General features: G+C 40.7%; 2 protein-coding genes across 2 annotated transcripts; one reads left to right on the top strand and one right to left on the bottom strand.

The window, feature by feature from the left end:
- Window positions 1-1,081: 1,081 nt before the first annotated feature.
- LOC114244372 (uncharacterized) lies at window positions 1,082-13,531 on the bottom strand. The gene is made up of 14 exons (XM_028176159.2): window positions 13,271-13,531; window positions 12,416-12,550; window positions 11,600-11,722; window positions 10,098-10,231; window positions 7,691-7,831; window positions 6,936-7,056; window positions 6,228-6,332; window positions 5,576-5,727; window positions 4,342-4,401; window positions 3,708-3,821; window positions 2,616-2,747; window positions 2,266-2,337; window positions 1,578-1,794; window positions 1,082-1,252 (listed from the first exon to the last, which is right to left on the bottom strand). The coding sequence occupies exons 1-14, from the start codon at window positions 13,418-13,420 to the stop codon at window positions 1,115-1,117; spliced, it is 1,794 nt and encodes a 597-aa protein (XP_028031960.2). The 5' UTR covers window positions 13,421-13,531; the 3' UTR covers window positions 1,082-1,114.
- A 1,800-nt stretch (window positions 13,532-15,331) lies between these two features.
- LOC114244434 (uncharacterized) lies at window positions 15,332-23,288 on the top strand. The gene is made up of 2 exons (XM_028176244.2): window positions 15,332-15,542; window positions 20,551-23,288. The coding sequence occupies exon 2, from the start codon at window positions 20,560-20,562 to the stop codon at window positions 22,168-22,170; it is 1,611 nt and encodes a 536-aa protein (XP_028032045.2). The 5' UTR covers window positions 15,332-15,542; window positions 20,551-20,559; the 3' UTR covers window positions 22,171-23,288.
- The last annotated feature ends 1,099 nt before the right edge of the window (window positions 23,289-24,387 follow it).

Genomic DNA, 24,387 nt, shown 5'->3' with positions numbered 1-24,387 from the left:
CTCAAAGCAATAAAAAAAAAGCGAAGCGGAAGAAGTGAATTAAGAATTTCAAAGTGTTTTGTGAGTGTTCTAAGTGTTAATACAGTGTTAGTTTAGTAAATCGGTAGAATTTTGAATTTTGATTTATCCCAAGCCCCAGAGCGTAACAGTAGCTTTAGTTGTGCCTGCGACTCATTTGCAGTATAGGTGTATTTATGTGAATGTCGCCAATAGATGGCGTTAGTTGTAAAATTAAGTTGGGCTATTGATGTGTGTTCCCAAAATATATATGTATAAGGGAAATGATACTGCAATTAAGTTCTTCTCGTTCGGTAGGACTAACATAGCGCTCCAGTAGCCCACTAGCATAGGTAGAAAAAAAAGAAGATGAAGTTGCATTTGGCCGAATAACCACTGGTGTTCCACGTAACTCACCCCCCGGGACTATAATGAACAAAAAAATCGTCCAACGGTCTCCGAGGACGCATCTTCCGACCGTGGTTCCCTCGTGATCTGACGAGCCGGATCGTCCAGCCGTGACTCGTTAACAACGAAAAATCATTCCAGGGTTGTAGAGATGGGTCGTACTAGGTAAATCAGATACTAGGTCCATCTGTTCCTAATCTTAAGAAATACCTAATCCACATAATCTTCCTAATCTAAATCACAACCAATACTTTACTTAGTAAGCAATCTCAATCTGCCTATTCCCAATCTCAAGTTCTGTGAGTTCGTTATTAGGATTTGATAAATGTGATCGTTGGATCATTATTTAAACGATTAGGATTAGGTATTTAGGGATTGTGAGATACTTTGCAACGAGTAAGTGAGTGAGATAGTGCAGGAGCAGCTGGGAGCGTATGCTGAACATTCGATTTTATGTTTAAGAATACGAAGATTAGGTGGAACAGGTGGATTAAACACATTGACAAAATGGGATTAGGTGCAGCCTAATCCCGTAAAATACCTAATACTCGGATCTGTTCTAATAAATCCGACTCATCTCTACAGGGGTCGTTTAGGGGAAAATTGAGCGACTGCACTGAAAACAAGGAAAGGTGTAGATGCGTCTTCAAGCAAAAGATGCAAATAAAACAATCAATTTTTATTTCTCTTTTATTTACGGGGGGACCGTTCAACTCCTCGACAAGTGAACCAGTCTCAGATGAGTCCTCATGGCCGTCCGCTGGGAGAACCGTCGCGAGCACACTTCGCACGAGAAGGGCTTCTCTCCAGTGTGCGTCCGCACGTGGTTCGTCAGTACACTTGAACTCTGTGCCGTGAACATGTTGTATTGTTAATTCTCTGGTTAATTCCACTAGTTTCAATCGTTCACTCTTTAGACATAAAATCTAAGGTCATTCACTATCTTACTAAACCATTCATTCAGTATCCGAATCATTCACTCGCTATCTTCTCGAACTAGAACTACACCACAGACCCCCCCACCCCAACAACAGGCTATTGAGACTGCGACCCCAAGCTGGGGGTCCAGCTCTCATCGACGGAGGCCATGCTCTCAGTCGGCCGGTATGTAGATATGTATGGTACAAGTCAAATGTGTAATATCCGAGCAATGAACAAACGGGGGCGCGTACCCTGAAGGCCTTCCCGCAGGTGTGGCACACGTGCACGGCGGGGGGCCGGTCCCCGCGGTGCACGGCGCGCACGTGCTTGTGCAGCGAGGAGGCGGAGGCGAGGGCGGCGCCGCACTCCGCGCAGGCGTGGGGGCGCGCGCCCTCGTGCCGCACGGCGCGGTGCGTGGCCAGCGCGCCCGCCGTGCTGAACCGCTTGTCGCACGCGCCGCATCTGTGTCTGAGGGAGACTAGCCTTACCACCCGCCGGGGTAGCAATGCCTGATCAATGTAGGGGGGATGTGCGTGGAGAGCATATTTGTGGGAAGGATTGTTTAGTCGTCGTGCCCTAAAATGATAAGACGTTTGGTGCATTCTTATCTAGCGATGCATTAAACGTGCAAAATCATAATTTGCGTAATTACTGGTAGTAGGACGTCTTGTGAATCCGCGCGGGTAGGTACCACCGCCCTGTCTATATCTGCCGTGAAGCAGTAATGCGTTTCGGTTTGAAGGATGGGGCAGCCGTTGTAACTATACTGAGATCTTAGAACTTATATCGCAAGGTGGGTGGCGCATTTACGTTGTAGATGTATATGGGCTCCAGTGACCACTTAACACCAGGTAGGCTGTAAGTTCGTCCACCTATTTAAGCAATAAAAAAAGTGACGTCACTACATGGCTGCGTACTCATTGTAACTCTAGGACTCACTTGAGGCTGTCCAAGTCTCTGTGCTTCAAACTCTTGGTTAAGTGCTGCTTGAGGCTGTACGGAGATTTGAACCTGGAATGCGGAAAAGCGATTAGTGGTCCGTGGACATCACGTCATCGAGCTATAAATTAAAATGAACTAATTAAGTTGGATATGCTCACGAATGCTCACGAATATTTTACTCAACGGACATGAGTTTCTCGAGCAGTAACGCACTTTTGAACGAATTCACCACGAATATCTACAATTTTCAACATGCTCACGAATACTCACGGATGTTCAACTAATATTTTTCGATATAAATACTTATGGAGGTTTCTTATCGACTATCCAGTGATTAGAAAACTGACCTGCTGTCGCACTCGACGCAGTAGTAGTCCCTGGTGGAGGAGTGCTTCAGCTCGTGGTACTTGACCTGGTTCCTGGTCCGGAAGCGCGCGCCGCACAGCTCGCACTCGTAGTTCTTAACGCCCTTGTGTATACTGGAGGGACACGCGGGGATCAGTGAGCATCTGCTCTGACGCTGGACCCGAGGGCGCGGTGGACCGTCGTAATACCTCCCCGCCTTCATCTATCCCTTGTAGTTTACTACCATCGCAAGTCGTCGTGGCCTAAAGGATAAGACGTCCGGTGCATTCGTGTTGAAGCGATGCACCGGTGTTCGAATCCCGCAGGCGGGTACCAATTTTTCTAATGAAATATGTACTCAACAAATGTTCACGATTGACTTCCACGGTGAAGGAATAACATCGTGTAATAAAAATCAAACCCGCAAAATTATAATTTGCGTAATTACTGGTGGTAGGACCTCTTGTGAGTCCGCGCGGATAGGTACCACCGCCCTGCTTATTTCTGCCGTGAAGCAGTAATGCGTTTCGGTTTGAAGGGTGGGGCAGCCGTTGTAACTATACTGAGACTTTAGAACTTGTATCTCACAAGGTGGGTGGCGCGTCTACGTTGTAGATGTCTATGGGCTCCAGTAACCACTTAACATCAGGTGGGCTGTGAGCTCGTCCATCAATCTAAGCAATAAAAAAAAAAAAAAAAAAAAAAAAAAAACCACCATCTAGCGCATTTCTGCCACGAAGCAGTCATACACTCCGGTTCTCGAGGGGGAGGGGGGGGGGGGTCCAGTACAGCTGATACTTCGACCTCATGTCTCAAGGCGGATGTCGGAATTCGGCTGACGTCTACAGGATCTGGTAGCCGCTTTACAACAGATCAGACAAGAGCCCGACATCTCGGGTCCGGTCCACCCGCAGAGTGGACAGCTCGCAGGAGCTGCCGAGCTGACGACTTCAAAGCTTTGTCGCGCACCATCAACACCAGGTTTGTTAACCCTCGAATGTCGGTTCGAGATAGATTGCTGCCTCCCTGTACAACTATTAAAAATGGTAGTTCAGCGGGGCGGAGGGGGTTGGGCGGGGGGTCTTGTCACTCACAGCAGGTGCTCCGCCAGCGAGTCGTTGTTTATGAAGGTCTTCCCGCACTGCTCGCACTCGGGCCGCGAGCCGCCGTGGTGGTTCCTCAGGTGGCCGCGGTGCGTCTTGCTGTTACTGGGGACAGAGACGCTACGTGTGCTCGATGCGATTTGTCATCACAAAATAATCGAAAGCCAGATTTAATCACATGGCTGAGATGGGCCAATTAGAGATCAAGGTCACCTATTGATAACTGGTCCTCTCTAGGATCCACCATAAGACAAGAGATCGAAGTTTGTAGGCAGACGAGCATACGGCCCACCTGATGCAATGTAGTGACCGTCGCTTATGGACGTCAGCAATGCCAGGGGCAAAGTCAAGCCGCTGCCTACCATTAAGTACTCTCCGCAAGCTTCGTTTGAAAAAGGAGTGGAGGAGAGCTCATTCCAAAGCTGGATGGTACGTGGCAGAAAAGATCTTTAGAAACGCACTATGGATGAACGCAGCGGTTCCAGATAATATGGATGAACTCTGCTCCGGTGGCAAGAGGTGCGAGGATTCTCTGGCCTTACAGCCTCTCTCCTTACTCTCTCTCTCTCTCCCTTACAGCCGGAACCGACGGGGTGGTGGAACCCTGAGTGCTGCTGCGACTTACTTGGAAATCTTCCCGCAAATGGTGCACGTGAAGACCGAAGACAGTCCTTCGTGTTTAGACCTGATAAACCAAAAACCAAAGCTCTACAAACTCTACGAGTGCTACGCCGTAGCAGATAACCCAAAAACATTGCCTACGTAACAATGATACGACGTAGCATTACTCGTAGGCGAATAGCGTTACGCCGTAGCACTCAAAACAAGCGCTTCGACGTCCCCCACCTGCTTGAACACCGCGCAGTTTATAAAGACAGTGACCGCTTCGAAATTCGATGACCACGGCCCTGAAACTGCGATACTTTAAGACAATTTTTTTTTGTATAGTAACTAGCGACATCTTGTAGCGGATTCCCCTAAGTTTGCTTTTTTATTTATTGCTTAGATGGGTGGACGAGCTCACAGCCCACCTGGTGTTCAGTGGCTACTGGAGCCCATAGACATCTAGAAAGTAAATGCCGCCACTCACCTTGAGATATAAGTTCTAAGGTCTCAGTATAGTTACAACGGCTGCCCCACCCTTCAAACCGAAACGCATTACTGCTTCACGGCAGAAATAGGAAGGTTGGTGTTACCTACCCGCGCGGATTCACAAGTGGTCCTACCACCAGTAAAAGGTTTAAAGTTGTTAAAGTTAAGACATTTAATCATTGTACAACTAAACACAGAAAATAAAAAAAATAAAAAAAATGACAAGTCTTTATCAGTTTAGTAGGCAGACAAATTCATTAAATTTTATCGATTTGTGGTTTCGGAAAATTTAAAAATTCCTTCATTAAAAATAAAATATAGGATAGGTTACTGCCATCTACAGGAGCAATGAGAAACTAATCGAAGCGAAGCCATCTAGTGGCCGACGCCCGTAAACATTTTTGTTGAGTGCTTGAGTTGCTTACCTATAACTTATTTATGTGTATTGTCAATGATCACTTGTTAAACGACCGTAGCAAGGAGCGGACGCGCTGATAAAACTGTTTGATGTGCAGAAATAATAATCGAGTCCTCCCGTAAATAATAATGTGCTAAATTATTAAAAGGCTCAGCTTAGAAAGCGTCTTAGAGCCGGCTGCAGGTTTATATCGAATGGGGTTTAATTTCATCAGTTAGGAATCGTGAAAAAAAACAGTATAAACGTAAATTACTGATAACACAAAATAGACCATTCTGACAGCAAATGCTCACGAGTACTCACAGATGTTCACAAGTGCTCACGGGTGCTCACAACCTATCACACTCACCGGTAATGATGAACGATGCTATTCTTGTCTATCATCCGTATCCCGCACTGCACGCACTCGTACCTGCGCGTGTGTATGAGCGTGTGGACGCTGTGGCTGTACGAAGTCGGCAGGTACATGTGACACACGGCGCACTCAAACGTGCCCCGGGACTGCGGAAGACATGACCCTTCATTATTTAAATGACCGAAAAGCCAATGGACATCAGTGCCGCCAAGACACGAGACCGAAGTCCCGTTTTAATTATGCAACGTCCTCCCCACCCTTCGAAATGGGAGCACGTGACATCTCTAACACCAGACATTAAATTTGTAGATGCAATTAACATAATAATTCGTGTGGCTGAACGCTGATTAACGTCTTTGCTTTGTATTCGGTTAGAAAAAAAAAACAGTTCCAACTCTTTGCACTTGTCCAAAGACTTGAAGAGTTCCCGTGAACAGCTACTTTGTCTGAGTGTTGCTTTTCGTTGGTCTTTACCGTACACTCGTGTCCATGGACAGCACCTCCAACCCACCATCAGGCGGGACCGTCTCGCCAGGAATAACAGTAGAGTTAGTTTCAGAGTTATTCCCAGCTTTAAAAATTGTGGGAAATTTTTGGGGGGCGCGGGCAGGATCTTCTGGTAGTCAGATCCCCCCGCGACACATACCGGGCTGTGTTTCTCCATGTGGTTCTTCAGTTTCACTTCGAAGTTGAAGCCCTTGAAACACAGATGACAGTGGTACGGCATCTTGAGGTTCTTTGTGGTTTCTAGCTGTGAAAGATTTAACAAAAAAAACAATATTAATTTCCTCAAAGAATCTAACGCAGAATTTGTTGACTTCTGAGATATTTGAAAAAAAAAAACCGATATTTTTTTTTCATAGCACACAATGTATACGTCATTGGGGTTGATATTCGAATCTGTGCTTCCAAAACTTCAACGAATGACCCAAAAGTAATGAACATTTTCCAAATAAGATATGACGTAAAGGTCTCTGTTACCAGGTTATAAAATGTAAAAAAAATATATTCAACGGAAGACTTTTGGCGGGAACACGAGTGAAGTTGTGTGATTAGTTTTATTTTGTCTATTTAGTGTTTCTTCAGGTTAAAATGTGTAATAACGGTGGTTATTAACTGTTTAATATCTGTTACAGTGCACAAATATGACAAAATGAAATAAAGCCGCTGGACGTAACTTCTCGGGATCCTCCAAAAAGTCCACTGAAAAAATCTCAGTAAATGACCACCATTTTACTGAGATTATATTTCATCCCATATCATCTCATCTCATTTCATTTAATTTCATTCCAGTTCATTAATGTCTCAAATTAATCATCTTCATTTCATTTCTATAGTTCTTCCTAAGACGTACCTCTTTGGCCTTTATCTGCTCCTCGGGGTTCAGAGTTATTATCCTGATCTTCTCCGGGTCCAGGTCCACGGGTTTCCTTATGGACGACTTGAGGGGCTCCTGCTCCTCTGAACTCGGTTTGCTGAAGGATTATAAAGGTATCAGAGGTATTCAATATTGGGCGACCGTTACAGGCGTGCATTTCGCTCACCTCACGGTAAGCGATCGTTGCTTAGCGCTGAGGCTTCTTGTCGAGCTTCTGATGGGATCCACGGGGGGTGGGGCTCGATCACAGTCCGAGCCGACCGGGGGCAACCATAACACTATAGAACGACATTTGCATTGTTGATTTCCATGGGATCCGGTAACCACTTAACACCATTAAGTCCATGAGCATGTTTAAGTATCTATGCAATAAAACAAAACTTTAAATGTCAAAAATGTTACTCTTTCTCATCTAGATTCATGAATTGAGCCCACAATGCGTGCCCACTAGTGGGATGAGGGTGTTTTTTATTGCCCTTATAGGCAGACGAGCATACGGCTCACCTGATGGTGGGTGGTTACGGTCGCCCATGGACTTCAGTAATGACAGGGGCAGAGCCAAGCCAGGAGCATAGTTGAGCTCAATGAGACGTCAGTGTTTAGGGTTGAATTTTGATAATTTGCCAGACACTAATTATGTAAAACCAGTTAATCCTTATCAATCCTACATTATCAGTGACAACTTAACATCAGCTGAACTAACAGCTGTTGATAGATTATAAGTAACTCACACCCTACTTCTCTTCTTGATTCGGACATCTTTCTTTTTCGATCTTTTTTTCCCGGATTCCTCTCTTAACTCTATCTCCTTCTCATCTAGAAAATCATTCAGGTCCTCCTCTGAAAACTTCTCCACCTCCTCAACGTTTGCTCTGGAAGAGAACATGTATATACAATTAAATTGTCAGCAGATTTGTCTGTGTGTTTGATCACAGTGATTGTAAAATGATTATACGAGGGCGGCACTGAAAATTTCGGGAATTAACGAAGTGACACAACATTACTATTTAAAAATGTATTTATTGCTTTTCGAAGTATTCTTCGCGAAATTGGACACATTTTTCCATACGATGGAACCAATCATCGAAGCATCCATTCCATTCGGAAGTTGGGGTCTCCAAAATGGCCATTTTGTAGGCGTCCTTAGCTTCCTGTAGCTTCTTCAGGTGATGAAAATCTCTGTCCACGCAATTTATTCTTTATTTTAGGGAAAGTATAGAAATCATTAGGGTTTAGGTCGGGGCTGTACGGCGGATGGTCTAATAATTCTATGTTTTCTTGCTCTAAAAACTCTTTTGTTCTGTGGGCGGTGTGAGAACTCGCATTGTTGTGATGGAGGATGATGCGGCGGTTGCAGTTCTCTTTACGGAGTTCAGAAACGACCTGTGGCAAACAAATGCTAGCATACCATTCTGCATTAACCGTTCTTTGTCCCTCAAGAGGAATAGTCGTAACATGGCCGGTTTTGGAGACAAACGTGGACACCATTTTTTTGCAACACTCCGTGAACGAACAATTTTTGTTGGCTTTAACTCATTTTCGAACACCCAAACTCGCGACTGGTTTTTTGTTTCGGGTTCGTACGCGTATATCCAGGATTCGTCACCTGATACAATGTTGTATACAGCATTTGAGGATCCTGCGTGGAATCTTTCGAGAGTTCTGACGCACCAACTAACGCGAGCCGCATTTTGCTCTTCACAGAGCGAATGCGGTATCCATCGGGAAAACAACTTTTTTACACCTAATTGTTCATGCAAGATTATTTGTATTTCACTCATGCCAATGTCTAAAGTTGCCTCAATTTCGCTGTATGTCACATGTCGATCAATCCTCCTCAATCAGCTTACGCACAGCATCAACGTTTTCTTGGGTGACTGCAGTTTTTGGACGACCTTGACGGGGATCATCACTGAGCTTGACACGTCCACGTTGAAACTCAGCAAACCAGCGATAAATTGTGGTTTTCGATGGGGCTTCATCACCAAATGCAGAAATCATCCGGTCAACACACTGTTTTTGTGTTAAACCACTTCGAAAGTCATAATAAATCATCGCTCTTGAATTTTCTCGAGTCAATTCCATTTTCTCAACGACTAAACAAGTTTGACAAAACCTCGTGACAAGACCCAGAATCTTTTTTTAAATAAATAAATGGTATTCGATTTTTATAAACAAGGAGTTTTCAATTAAAAAGATTTTAATATGACAGGAACAGTGGAAATATTCCATTCCCGATACTTTTAGTGCAGCCTAGTAGTCCAAAGATAATTTAACAAACTTAGAAATCTTTTTTTTTATTGCATAGATGAGTGGACAAGCTAATCTTTTATCTGGTGTTAAGTGACTGCCGGAGCCCATAGGCATCAACAATGTGGATGCCACTCGCACCTTGTAACAAAAGTTCTAAGTCTCATTTTACAGTACAACGGCTGCCCACCCTTCAATCCCAAACGCATTATTGTCTCACGGCAGAAATAGGCGGGGCCTGGTACCTACCCAGGCGGACTCACAAGACGTCATATTACCAGTATAAGACACCTACGCGCCAATCGAGAAACCAGACACACATTATAAGTACCTGTCTTTGAGGTACGAAGGGATATGCTGAAATTAAGTAACTTTAAATGGCTTTAAGTTGCTGAAGCTTCAAATTAACTTCTACAACTGGATATAGGCCTCTCCCTCTTTCCAGTCTATGTCAGTTCAGGGTCATAAGTCTAATGATCCGATGCTAACATTTACTTCTTCAACTAAACTAGCACTTCAACTAAACATACTGGTGGTAGGACCTCTTATGAGTCCGCGCGGGTGGGTACCACCACCCTGCCTATTTCTGCCGTGAAGCAGCAATGCGTTTTGGTCCACCCATCTATGCAATAAATAAATAAAAAGCATACGATATTTTTTTTCTGCTTGCGTGCCAAACCTCTTTCGAAGCTTTCGCGCCTAGGGGAGCGCTCGGGATATGTGGGATGTAACAGTCTGCATGTTGGGACTGTTGGGAGCAGATCGCGGGCCCAAGGATGTTCTAGGGCCTTACCGCACTAAGCGACTTCCCTTGCAGTCTCTCGTCCGACGTCCGATCTTCGCCCGGGGTCAGAACCCAAGCAGAGTGGGTGGGGGCTGGATACTCACCTTATCTGCTCGACTGTTATATTATCCTCATAATCCGAATAGAAACTCTCTTCTTTGACTTCCTCCTCGTATTTAATCGGTAGCATTGGCAGGACAAACAGTTGTATTTCCGAAGGTGATGTCAGTTTTTCGTGCTGAAATTTTATTTACTAACAAATGCATGCCACCCTCTTTTTTGAAGTGAAACTTCTTTAGAATAGTTGTGATTTCAAACTTGATGAAACGAAAAAATTATTCCATAGAGTTTTTTTAATACTAACGTGCGTATGAAACCTCTTATAGTGAATTTTAATTTAGGAAGTTAAAATATCAATTCACAGAGGGCGCCACCTTATACTATAAAAGATGATTTACAATTATTTGTTTACTAATGACAAAATTTTACATATACTTAGACATTTAGGATAATTGTATTTTAATTTTAGAAGGTTTCACTTCTACCACGTAAGAATGGCACACATGTATTTTTTTTTTCCCTACCGGTTCTAGTAACCTCGAGGGGCTATACTAGATTCACAGAACCTGGAAAATTTGCTAACCCTAGCAAGAGCAGTGCTTCGCAGAATCTACTACCGGATCGGAAACGCAGAAGATCCGGCCAGAAACTCAGTGGGCTGTGTCTGTGGGTTAATTTACTCGTCGAGCCCTTCGTCGCAAGCGACAGGTTCGGCGAGGACGATGACCGATGCTTGAGGCACCCAAAAGCACCGTTAGTGAATCGGGAGGATCCGAAATGACGTGTTTAGGGCGACGTCGACTGTTTACCACTGCCACTCTCAATGAGATTATTTATACAGTAAAAACTTCTTAGTAGTGACTAAAGATTTCTTTATTCACTGATCTAATCGCTACATCGGTACATGCACACTGATAAAAAGGATTCCAATATGTACTTAGTTATCCAACCGAATGTCCTTTGTAGATGCGTCGTCAAATGGACTAATAAAAAACGTAAAACAGACCTTATTACAACTATGCTTAAAGTATGTTATTATTTTGTCACGCCCGGAACGTATCCCCTATGATCTCCCTTATGAAATTCATATTCACGGATCAACCAAGCGAATAGACAGCTTTTAGATAATATATAGACAGTCCCATATGTTACAACTCAAGTATGAGGTTTTTTTTTATTGCTTGGATGTGTGGATGAGCTCATGGCCCACCTGGTGTTAAATGGTTACCAGAGCCTATACACCTCTACAAGTAATTACGCAATTTATAATTTTGCGGGTTTAATTTTTATTACCCGATGTTATTCCTTCACCGTGGAAGTCAATCGTGAACATTAGTTAAGTCAGTAGTTCATTAGAAAAATTGTTACCCGCCTACGGGATTAGAACACCGGTGCATCGCTACATACGAATGCACCTGACGGGTTATCCTTTAGGCCACGACGACTCTGGGGGTGTTGCGTGTTCAGTTTTTCCTGAAGTGAGTGTTGCACCAAAATCTTTGAGAAACACTGAATCTTACCAACATCTTAGCAACATAACTCTTACCTGTAAATCTTCATGGTACCCGGTTCTACCTATGCCGCTATGATTGAAGGTGAGCACCGATGATCTTTCCAAGTACGGTCCAGCATACTCACTCAGTTCTTGATCACGTGCATCAATTGGAAACTGTTAACAAATGTGCAAGTGTGAAATGTGCTAGCCGCTAGTGCGACTAAATAACCCTAACTAGGCTGCCAGTCGCAACCGCCTTAAGAGAAGCCGAGGACGTGGAGACAGCTCAAGAGACAGGCTACGGTCAAATTTCAAGGTCATGACCTTGGGCAATGAAAAAAGCGACGTAGAACAACATGTTGGCTTTGTTATATAAGATTGTCAGTCGGGATGATATGAGTTTAGTATGCTATGGACTCGAAAGCCAATATTATCATACAAGATAGCTAGACAAGCTCACCGACCCGACGATTACTTGAGTCATAACGATTTTATGATCACCACCATGAGATATGTCATCAAAATTACAATTGCTATAACTTTGTCCTTAAACTCTTCTCCAACTGGAAAGGACGTTATAAACTAGCTATGTGTTTTGGAACCTCTATGACGAGACAAAAATAATCATACAATTGTAAAAAACGTTTAGTGATGAATTTTAGTGCGAAATATGAGACCTTAACTAAAACTCGTTCAATTGATTAATTGTCCAACTGACCAACATGTGAGCAGCATACCGAATAATAAGAATGACCCTCTTTACAGTATATTTAGTACAGTTATGTTTCTAAGGAGGATCTCTCATCGTCAATCTTTCTTCAAAATATAACAGATAGAAAAAATAACTTTAATCTCTAAGCAACTCACCGGTGCGCATCTGCTCAAGTACTCAAAAAGCGCACCATGAGCTTTGAGTATTTTAGATTTGAACTTTACTGATTTGCTTAATAAAGCTATGCACTCCCAGCAGATCCACTGAGGGAGACCGTCTGACTCTGATACCTGAAATAAATTATTAACGTTTTGAAAAAAAACCTTTGTCGATTTCTTTTGTTATTTGTACGTTTGTACAGAATATGATCCGCTTTCCGACCGCCGAATCGTTTGCAATTTGTGAAATAATTCTCTGCCCAGCTGGAGTCCATGGACACCACAAATTGTTTTTTTTTCTTATTACCCGTCTAGACAGACGAGCATATGGCCCAACTGATGGTGAGTGATTACCGTCGCTCATGGACGTCAGCAACGTCAGGGACAGAGCCAAACTGCTGCCTACCAAATGCTGCGTCCACATTTGATAAGTGAAATGTCAATGTATTGTAAACAGATGAGGTTTTTTTTTCCTACCTATGAGAATAGTATATAGAGTATAATAGAGAAGATAGCTTGAGAAGCTATATCAGCGTTACCGAACAAGTAGGTAAGCTCACGGGGCTCAAACCTGGCGAAGTTGCTAACACTGCACCCTAACAGGAGTAGTGCTTCGCAGAATCTACCACCGGATCGGAAAGGCGACCCACTGAGAAGTTCCGGCGAGAAACTCAGTGAGTGATGAAGAGTTGTTATCTATCCCTACCCTTAGACAATGTCTGATCCGACCGGCGTCGAGATTCTTTCGCAACAGCATCATCAATTTATCTCACAAAAACTACACATCAACATTGACTTGTCTTATTTTAATTCAGACGACATAAAACAAGATTATTTCCATTTTTAACATACCTCTATGGATGCTAAATCGTAAATATACGTGTTGTACTTCTGTACACCTTCCATGCGCCTGTTTGTGCTCAAACAGCATCTGCATATCTGTTTGTCTAATTCAAAATCCAATTTATATTTATCTGCATCCTCTACGGTAGTTTCTTGCATTTTAATTGAACAAATACAGAACGAAATTTTTTAAAGGTATTTCAAGAGACACAGCTAAATGTAAACAATATGGCAGTCAGTAGAATTGACAGCTGACTTTGAGTAGTAGCAGTTCTATTTTTCCAACTGGAAACGCATAGGTATCTAAATTATCAGTTAATTGTGGGAATTCATTAAAAGCTATAATTTGACTGAAAGTGGTTTTTAATAGAACCAAAAATTATATAAAACTACTATACTTATACGGGTAAATATCGTAATAACTGCTTTGAAACGAATTAGATGTTATTCGTCAAAAATTGAATACTGATATAGCTTTTTACTAGGGTTGCGATTATTCCAAAGAGTGTTTAAAATCTATTTTTTAGATGCTACTTATTTTGTGTTTGTCTGGATCTTGAGAGTTGAATTTGGTCGGACCAACTCGTTAGACTGTGACCTGTTGGTCCCCTTTCATAGGTCGTCCCAACAACCATCGGCGGCCCGATGATGTCAATTTTTTTAGGCGATATGGCAAAAAAACTTCAGGACCCCTCGGAGGCAGGTACTAATTACATAGATACACCAGGGTCGATTGAGCATCAAGCGGCCCGCGGGCCACTTGTGGCCCTCCAAGCATTCCTAAAATTGAATTCATTTTATCAACTTCCTCCTATCAATTCGTTTTTCTATTATGTTTTTGTTTGTTTTTATCTTGCATTATTGTATATGAAAGGTATTTGTATATGAAATAATCCAGGGTGGCGTTATTTCGCGGTCCAATTGATTTTCGTTAGCAGGCAATTCGGCAGGAGAAGAATCGGTTCAGGATTGACCACAGTCATGTTCGACCCTTTACTCAATTGGAGGCTAATAACATTAGCTACACTTATTTTTGGTGCGTGATGACGTACAGGAATTAAATTGTGCATTCTTGGCAATGAAGAATATTAAAACAGATTTTAATCCAGGACTAAGTGTTAGGCTTTACGGAAGGGATTATAAACCTCTTTATATTAGGGGTATGTAATTGCATTCTGTTCTAAAGACTAGCGATATTAATTATGTTCTTTATTTAACCGACACGGCTTACTCATTTTTTAATGATCATTCAGAGTAAGAATATCAAAGGGGTTAATCAATAATAGTTCTATCCAGAGTAGATGGATGAGTTTATGTTGGAGTTTGAATATAAATATAATGGCAGGCAACACTTGACACATGATTACAGGTTTCGAATTATAGAATTATTTTAAATGTTTAAAAAAACAGATGATTGTATTCTCGTAAGAAAGTCACAGGACTTCTCATATAGACACGGCAAGAGAAACATGTAATAGTTTTATAAAAAAAAAATAAAGATAATAATTTTATAATGGTGTAAAAGTGTTCAAACTATATGCAATATAATTATAATGAAGCAGTGTGTTTTTAAATAGCCCCTCATCACCTACAGAACCCAATCCCCTCAAAATTTAACCGTCCAACAGTTTATCGCTACTATGCCAAACTACTATTATCAAAAAAGGACCTATAGTTATGCGGGACATATTGAAATATGCTACGTACAAGTATAATTTAAAATTCAAATTTTACATTAGCTGTAGTCTAAAGTCCAAAGTTAAAATGTCATAATTCCAAGGGTCTTTCTTTACTTTGAGCATTATTAAAATAACTAGCTTTATTTTAAATAAAAACTAAAACAATGAAAAGGGATTAGTTGAAGTTACCGTAATTAAATAAAAAAAAACCTTAGCTTAAATCAAAAAATACCTTTAAGCACCATACGTATGTTTTTATTTCAAGATATTTTCCGATTAATTCCCACATACAGCTCCAGTCCGAAATTGATTTTAGCAAAAGAATCGACTAAAGATGATCTTATAGAATCGATTTAATACGTTTTACTTCTATCTATGGTTTTAACTTTTCGAATTTGGACTGCCTTCAAGTATGAAGGCTTCGCCGCTTTCCTTTTTTTTCTGTCATGATTTTGATTTCTGTTTTCAGTGTACATATTGTGTCAATGTTTAGTGAATAAAGTGAATTTTACATGTTTTTTTCGTAAAATAAACAATAGATTCATATAAAATTAACATAAAAATAAGTTAGTTAATCTTTTAGGAGTAATATCATGCTATAGGTGAGTTAAAAGCCCTTCAATCACATAAAATATTTCATGTCAAGCAAAAAGTTTATTAACAAAATGGCAGGCAGTGCCACTGTTGATAGTAAGCTGCCCTTTAAGAACGAAAATTGTTTTATTCACAAGTTTTTCAGTCTAAATAAACGAAGGAGTACGTAAATGATAAGTTTATAATCGTTTCCTTTATCGTTTGATTTACATTTTTATCTGATTACTAACGAAAAATGCATCTTAAAATGACAGGTGTTAGAACACCTGCTCGTAAGTGGAAGACAAATGTCTGAAAGAAATTAAATATCAAAAGGAAAATCATTTTAGCATATCTTTGAGCGATTATAGTCAACTCCCACTAACTATTGAAAAAATATATATACAGAAAAATGTCCTCGCCGAAGTCGCACACGGGCGCGATCAAACAGCTTTATATTTTGGCTAACTTCTTTCTAATAAATCAAGTGTTTAAAAGATTTCGCGTCTCACAACAAACAATAACATTGGCCTAACAATGTTTTTGTTTGCAATAACCTCTGAACGATAGATTATTACCAAAATCAAATATAATTTATGAAGAAGTAAACTACGCAATGTCGCGCGGCCATGGCCTACCCGATTACACTGCCCAAATAAACTTTACAAGTTGAACAAACTTCCATATAACACAAAACAGTAGTTAGCAGCTTTGCTGTGCTCCTGGCGTTACTGATGCCCATGGGCGACATCGACCACTTACCATCAGACGGGCCGGATGCTGGTCTCCCTAAAGAACCAATAAAAAAAACGCATAACACAAAATTCTTAAGAATCGACCATTATGCGACAATTTGTCTACATGCTTGTATCAAGAGAAGACAATAACTTGAAATTTCTAAATATATTACTTATATTACACACATATATATTTTAGAAATTATTAAAGTGGCAATAACAACTGACAAATTGGACATTATTCTGTTTTTAAAATTGCTGATTTGATTGTGGGCCACAGTTCCTACGAGGGCAGCAAAACTATATAATATATTATGTACACTGTATTTGTTCAGTTTTGTGGGTCGTGGTCATAATTAAAACTAATTTTACACTTTCATCTCTCTGTTTTTTTTATTGTTATTATATCGACAGGTGAAAGGTTTAATTATATATTATATATTGCTTAAATAAATTTCCTTTCACCCCTCAATATTATTTTGGGCATTTGGAATACCATTCTAGTGGCTACATAACTACAGACTAAGGTGACTTTCATAAACATTTCAATATTGTGCTAACTCCCGTTTAGTTTAGAAATAGAAATATTCCTAATTTTTATGTTTTATTTCACACTGTGCAAATGAATACTATCTTAATGTCTGGCAGTTTGTTTGACTTGGGTTTTTGTCTTCACGATAAAGAGGATCCCAAAGTAGATAAGCAAATATATATATACAAGTCAGAGTCTGTGTAGGAAACTAAGAAAGCCTGTGATAATGTTCCAGCATGAATACTGAAAATAAAAAAATGTATTTTGTCATTAAAAAGTAATGCAAAGTCTTTTGATCATAGCCAAGTATTAAGGATAGTGTCTTTTACGTGCTTAATAGAATTTTCTGCATAACGATATGTATTAATATTGAAAAGCGGCAAACCCTGCGCATCTTCCCAAATATCCCCAGTGATTAAACTACATTCTTAAGAATGATTCACGCTATACCGTGTCGCGACCGGAGAATACTCCGGCCGGAGCACGGCCCAACATTGTGGTATACTTTTTGTATGAAGTGATTCAAGCCTGACCGTGTCTCAGTATCTCGTTGAAATGTCGGTGGGTATTGGTTCCCGGCTCCAGCACGGTCTGGCCCCGACACGTTCTAACATTAACATGAGCGGGCGCCCGCAGAGCAGTCAACGTCAAATATTAGTGAGATGAGCAGCTCAACAGCAAAATGGACGATGAGAAAACTTGCTCTCGTCTTCTATTTATTCTTTGTAAAGTGAAGCAAATTCTCCTTTTGCTTCTCGCTTTCTCCAGATTGGATGTACACCCAATTTTCTTTTAGTAGTTTCGCTACGTTTTTCCAATACTTCATCATCGATGGCAATTGCAATAAAGTGCCAATTCAAATTGTGTAAATTGCATATTTACTTAAACGTCAAGTCTATCGACAGATGGAATCACTAGCTGACAAAATCCACATAACGCAGACACGGCCGTGTATTCTTTATACCCAAACAGCCCGGTGTAACATGAATGAGTGGTCCGGTCCGGTCGCGACACGGTGTAGCTTGAATCATCCCTTAATGTACATTAAAGCTAACCGGTCGGTATTCCGACCCGGCAGGCTGGTTTTGGCCTAGCGGGGTGTTCCGGAACACCAGGGGACCTCGTAGGAGGTATGACCCCCAGCCCGGAAAAATAAATAAAAAGATGTGTGGTGTCGTGGGACACCGGATAGGAAAAGTTCCTTATTATAAAAATATTAATTTTAAGTTCTATTCGAGATATAAAGAAAATAAAACTGGAGGTTTCGCAACAACCCACGGTCGTTCGGTAACGTGCGAACTTATTGTGATACACTTCATTCACGGTTGTTTGCATAAGAGTTAGTGTATTACGCAAACCAACGCTCTGAGATCGTGGTCAATCACCACATAGTATAAAACAAAGTCGCTATCTCTGTCCCTATATCCCTATGTATGCTTAAATCTTTAAAAATACGCAACGGATTTTGATGCGTTTTTTTTTAATAGATAGAGTGATTGAAGAGGAAGATTTACATGTATAATAACATCCACTAAAAAGTGGAGAAATCAATAATAAATTACAGTTTCCGAAGCGAAGCCAGGGCGGGTCGCTAGTGAATGATAAAAAAATGTATTATATTTTGTACATTATTACAAAGTTAAGTCGTACACTGTGTGCATTACTAATAAAAATCTTACGGACGTTTTTACCCGGTTACCCCCTCTGCATCGTCCCATAAGGAACTTCGTTCCAAAAAGATTAATTATGTACTTGCAAAAAAGTAGAGGAATATGTTACAAGGGCGGGATGATAAGTAACTAGCCTAATAATAAAACACTTAACTTTCCGTGATAAAATTAATTTTATTTTTCGACATAGTCTCCGTGAACCTCTACGCACTTATTCCATCTTCGTTCTAAATCAGTAATGCCTTCCATAAAATGATTTCTTTCGAGGCCTGCAAAATACTCCTCTACAGCAACTATGACTTCATCATTTGTAGCAAATTTCTGTCCGCCCAAAAGTTTTGAGCTTAGGGAATAAGTGGAAGTCTGATGGCGCTAGATCAGGCGAATAAGGTGGGTGGGCAGCAAATCATACTTCAATTTGTTGATTTTTGCCATAGCTTTAACACATGTGTGAACCCTAGCGTTGTCTTGGTGGAAGATGATTTTTTTTCGCCAAACCTGGTCGTTTTTGCTGAATATATTGATGAAAATTATCTAGAAGATTAGCGTAGTATTCCCATGAATTTTTTTACCATTAGGAAGGTAACCTCATCAAGATCCTATCTGCATCCCAAAAGACGGAAGCCATCACTTTTCCAGCCGACTTTACAGCCATGGCTTTTTTTGGAGCCGGGCATCCCGATTGCGTCCACGGTTTTGATTGAATTTTGATTCTGGCGTGTAATAATGAACCCATGTTTCATCTGTTGTCACAAATCGACGTAAAAGATGGGCTTCATTACTCTAAAACGGTCCAGACATTCTTTTGAGTGTTGCACCCGAATCCTTGTTTGATCGTGCGTAAGCAATCGCGGCAGCCAACGGGCCGATGACTTTGTCATATTTAATTCCTCTATTAGGATATGATGTACCCGTTCTTTTGAGATACCCGTAGTGTCAGCTGTTTTAGATAACTTCAATCGTCTATCTGTTAAAACCATAGCATGTTCTTTCACGATCATTTCCGGAGTCGTGACGCTTTTTGGACGTCCGGGGCGGGCTTCATCTTGGACACATGTACGACCGCGTTTAAACTCATCCACCCAGTTTTTTACTGTGGCATAAGAAGGAGCACATTTACCCAAAACATTCTTTAACTTCATAGATATCTTTCCCCTTCATGCCCTTCATATGAAGAAACTTTATCACCGCTCTTTGTTCAATTTTATCCATTTTGAAAACCTTTGACGAAATATATTTTCAAATGACAAAAAATCTTAATAATCTCTGTTATTTAAAAAATCTTTTTAAATAACAGAGGCTAGTTACTTATGATCCCGCCCTCGTAAGATGAATTAATTACCTTTGGATCAGGTTTGATTGGTGCCTAAATTATAAGAGGACAAGATCAAACCAAAGATAAATAAATCCTCATAATAAACCAAACTATAATTTTATGTTGAGAAATATTCTACCTGCTTCGTCAATCAAACCTGTATTTTTTTTGTAATCTAGTGGGAGTTTTTAAAGTGTCTTGTGATGCCGTATGGATAGGAATTACCAGCCCACAGTTTGAAGGGTAGGACACCTTGTGCTAAACGATAAATTAAGACTCGACCTCACATCTCAAAGCGAGTGGCAGCATATAGTTAGTTGCCACTGTACCGATGAGGTTATCTATACTCTATACTAATATTCTAAAGAGGAAAGATTTGTTTGTTTGTATTGAATAGGCTCCGAAACTACTGAACTTTTTTTTTAAATTATGGATCCTTACTAATACTCGAATAATGTAGTAACCCAAGGTGTAAAAAATTACCTAAAATATTCTTTACATCACGTTCCCTGCGAAAAATATTGATGGTAGAATAAAATAATGTACTACGACTTTGTAGAGCACATTATTATTTACAAAAAATGACGCGACAACATATGTCTAACTATTATAGTTATGCCGCAATAAGTGTTCTTTTATTTAAAAAAATAAAACAACTTCAAATATCGTTGAAATTTTTGTTAAAGACACGAGCGGAGTCGGAGCGGGCCGCTTGTAAAATATAAATTGCAAAATTTTTATTGAAACTCTTTAATGTAGTTGCAATAATTTTGTATTTTACAGAAGAAAAAAATGGAAGTCACACCAGTGGTAACTGTGAAATGCGAGCCGGTGGATGTACTCGAGCAAGGCGATATGGACCAGCTGCATAACCACAGCGAGCCGGCTCCAGGACACAATGCCGTCAACTACCCTCAATACTCCCAACAAATAATAAACAATATGGCATATTATTTTACGGCTAATTCGTTGAACACTGAAATTAAATTGGAAACTGACGTGAAACATGAGCCCGAAGAGTCCGAAGATGCTGATGAATCTAAGAAAAAGATCAAAAAGGAAGATAGAGTGAAATGTCCGTTATGCCCTAAGACGTTCAAAAATCAGGCCAACATGAAAAGTCACGTGACGCATTTGCACACTGAGAACGCCGTGGAATGTCCGCAGTGTAATAGGAACTTTAAATCGTATGCTCACTTGAAATCCCACGTCGATAGCGTCCACGTGGCCGAGGGCGAAGCGAAAGCCTGCGACTTGTGCGGTAAAGAATTCGCCAATAAAAAGAAACTGAGCAACCATAAGTTCTATGCTCACTCCAAGCCCGAAGAAAGGGTGACTTGCCCAATTTGCAATAAATCATTTGCTAAAAAGTACAAACTAAGAGTGCACAACCGTAATGTACACAATCCTGGCGAAGCAGCGAAATGTCCTCAATGCGATAAAGAATATAAAAGCAAGATGCTGCTCCGAAGGCACATGCTGTGGAGCCATCCGGAAGAGGGAAAAACATATGTGTGCGAGGACTGCGGGAAGGAGTTTCCTACTTTTCCCGTATACAAGAAGCATACCTGGAACGTACACGGCGCCAGTCGCGAGATGACCTGCGAAATATGCCATAGGACACTGGCATCGAAGAAATCGTGGCTCCGTCATATGCGATGCGTGCACAAGGACGGCAGACCTGCCGCTAAGCAGATGAAGGTCGGTACCTTACCGTGCATGATATGCGACAGAAAGTTCACAACAAACACAGCGCTTTATTGGCACTTGGAGCAAACACATTCTGAAGTCCAACAAAACTCGAAAACCTGCCCAATTTGTTCAAAAAAGTTCACGGAATACTATGTGATGAGGAGGCATCTGGAAATGGTGCATCCCATCGAAACTGCAACCTGTGAGATCTGCAATAAGACCTTTAAATCTGCCGCCAACCTGGAGAGCCACATGCGAGTGACCCACGCCCCGCCAGAAGCGGCCAAGCAGTGCGACATGTGCCAGAAGATATTTAAATGCTCGATGCACTTGCGCATTCACATGAACACCGTCCATCCGAAGGACGGTAAAGCAACTTGTGACATATGCAACCGGGAGTTTGCGTCGAAACGATATCTAGCCTCGCACAAGCAAATACACGTTAAAGTCAGACAGTTTCACTGTGTGATCTGCGGCAAGTCCTTTAAAAGGCAGGTGGATCTGAGCAAGCACACGAGGAAAGTTCACAATAAGAAAAAACCTAAAACTGAAGAGGTGCCAGTATCTAAGTGTCTGAAGTGCGGTACATGTTTTACTAATGATCAGGAGTTGCATGAGCATATAGTGTCATGTGAGAATACCGGGGTCAACCTGTCCATAGTGAAGATCGAAGTTGAGGAGTTGGATGAAGGGCAAGAGGTTTGCATGTGACAGAAGACGAGACTAACTTAAACTGCCGATGGCACTTCAAGCCTGAAGATTGAGATTGTCCCATTAAAACTATTATATTAGAAACAACTCCACTGCTGAAGATACCTGTTGAAAACAGCTTGCATTCTGTGATCTTACTCGAGCCTCATAAATGTGTTACATACAAAAGTTAATGAACTTTTAGGGTGTATTGTAAAATAATTATATTCTTGATATTGATGTCAAAGCTGAGCCCGCTATCATGTGGGATGAATAGTTAGGAAGAATGAAGGAGAAGAGGTAAGGTTTTAGAAGTTAAGAGAGTTCCAGGAAGGCAATTCCCTTTGCACACTTAATGATTTTTCATGTGTGACTCGCGGATATGAATTTTAGTTGATTATGAAGTGAGTTCACATTGGCTTCCAATGACTAGTGTGAGAATCGGTTGTACTTACATGTTGTTTGCTGCCAGTCCAATAGGAACACAAATATATAAATTGATGGGTGAAAGACCATTTTGTTTAAGCGACATTAATCTTTGTAATTAAAGGTTCGTTTTATTTGATATTAGTGACCCGTTCACGCTTCGCTTCGGAAACTGTAATTTATTATTGATTTCTCCTCTATTTAATGGATGTTATTATACATATAAACCTTCCTATTCAATCACTCTATCTATTAAAAAAAACCTCATCAAAATCCGTTGCGTAGTTTTAAAGATTTAAGGATACATAGGGACAGAGAAAGCGACTTTGTTTTATACTATGTAGTGATTAATATCAACAGTTCGATGTTTTTAATTGAATTTTCAATTATGTTTACTCCATTTAAGTAGCTAAAAAGGTTTTTTCTGTTATGATAATTGTTTTCCTAATTTTAAACTTTAGATGGCTCTCCTGTAAAATTGTAAAAATTTCACTTAAATCAAATGGCCTTTCAACCTTCGATATATTTAGTAATACTTTATAAGCTCGCATATCCTCTACTCGTGTGAGTATTGAATAGTGTCTCATGTAGCTATTTTTGTGGTGTTTAATAGGCACTTTGTGAGTATATAGTCTTATGAAGTCGTCGTGGCCTAAAGGATAAGACGTTCGGTGCATTCGTGTGTAGCGATGCACCGGTGTTCGAATCCCGCAGGCGGGTACCAATTTTTCTAATGAAATACGTACTCAACAAATGTTCACGATTGACTTCCACGGTGAAGGATTAACATCATTTAATAAAAATCAAACCTGCAAAATTATAATTTGCGTAAGTACTGGCGGTAAGACGTCATGTGAGTTGGCACGGGTAGGTACCACCATCCTGCCTATTTCTGCGGTGAAGCAGTAGTGCGTTTCGGTTTGAAGGGTGGGGCAGCCGTTGTACTGTAAAAACTGGGAACTTAGAACTCATATCTCAAGGCAGGTGGGGCGGCATTTACGTTGTAGATGTCTATGAGCTCCAGTAACCACTTAACACCAGGTGGGCCGTGAGCTCGTCCACCCATCTAGGCAATAAAAAGAGATATGTTGATAATTATATAGTAACACAATGTTTGTTGGTATCAGTTTTAAGGATATTGGACTGTTTTTGTTTTGAACAAATCACAGAGCTAACGTGTGGAACTCACACCACAGTGTGCTAAAAAAAACTTCTTTTTGTTATTGCTTAGCTGGTTCGACTTGCTCACGGCCCACCTGATGTTTTTTTTTATTGCTTAGATGGGTAGACGAGCTCACAGCCCACCTGGTGTTAAGTGGTTACTGGAGCCCATAGACTTCTGCAACGGAGACACGCCATCCACCTTGAGATATAAGTTCTAAGGTCTCAAGTATAGTTAAAACGACTGCCCCACCCTTCAAACCGAAACGCATTACTGCTTCATGGCAGAAATAGGCGGGGTGGTGGTACCTATCCATGTGGTCTCACAAAAGGTCCTACCACCAGTAAGAAAGAAATGTTACTAATTCCACAGCGAAATAATTTTGAATGGTTATTTATAATTGTTACTTATTACTAACGCTATGCACGCGTGCGCTAAGACTTATTAACAAACTCAACAAGCAAATAGTCGGTATTCCGACGCTACGCACTTTATACGTGTTAGTCGATCTATCGACAGTTCGCGCTCTAAGGGTCAATGCACTTTGATAGCATTGATATTATTATTATTCTCATTTTATTTTGCTTAAATAGATCAAATCAAATAAAAATAAAAAATATTCAACGTAAATGAAAGTACATACTTGTTGA

This window comes from Bombyx mandarina, chromosome 11 (assembly GCF_030267445.1).
Source record: "Bombyx mandarina strain Sakado chromosome 11, ASM3026744v2".
NCBI classification, from domain to species: Eukaryota; Metazoa; Arthropoda; class Insecta; order Lepidoptera; family Bombycidae; genus Bombyx; species Bombyx mandarina.
Note: the sequence above shows the minus strand (reverse complement) of the source record. Positions and strands in the feature narration are given on the sequence as shown.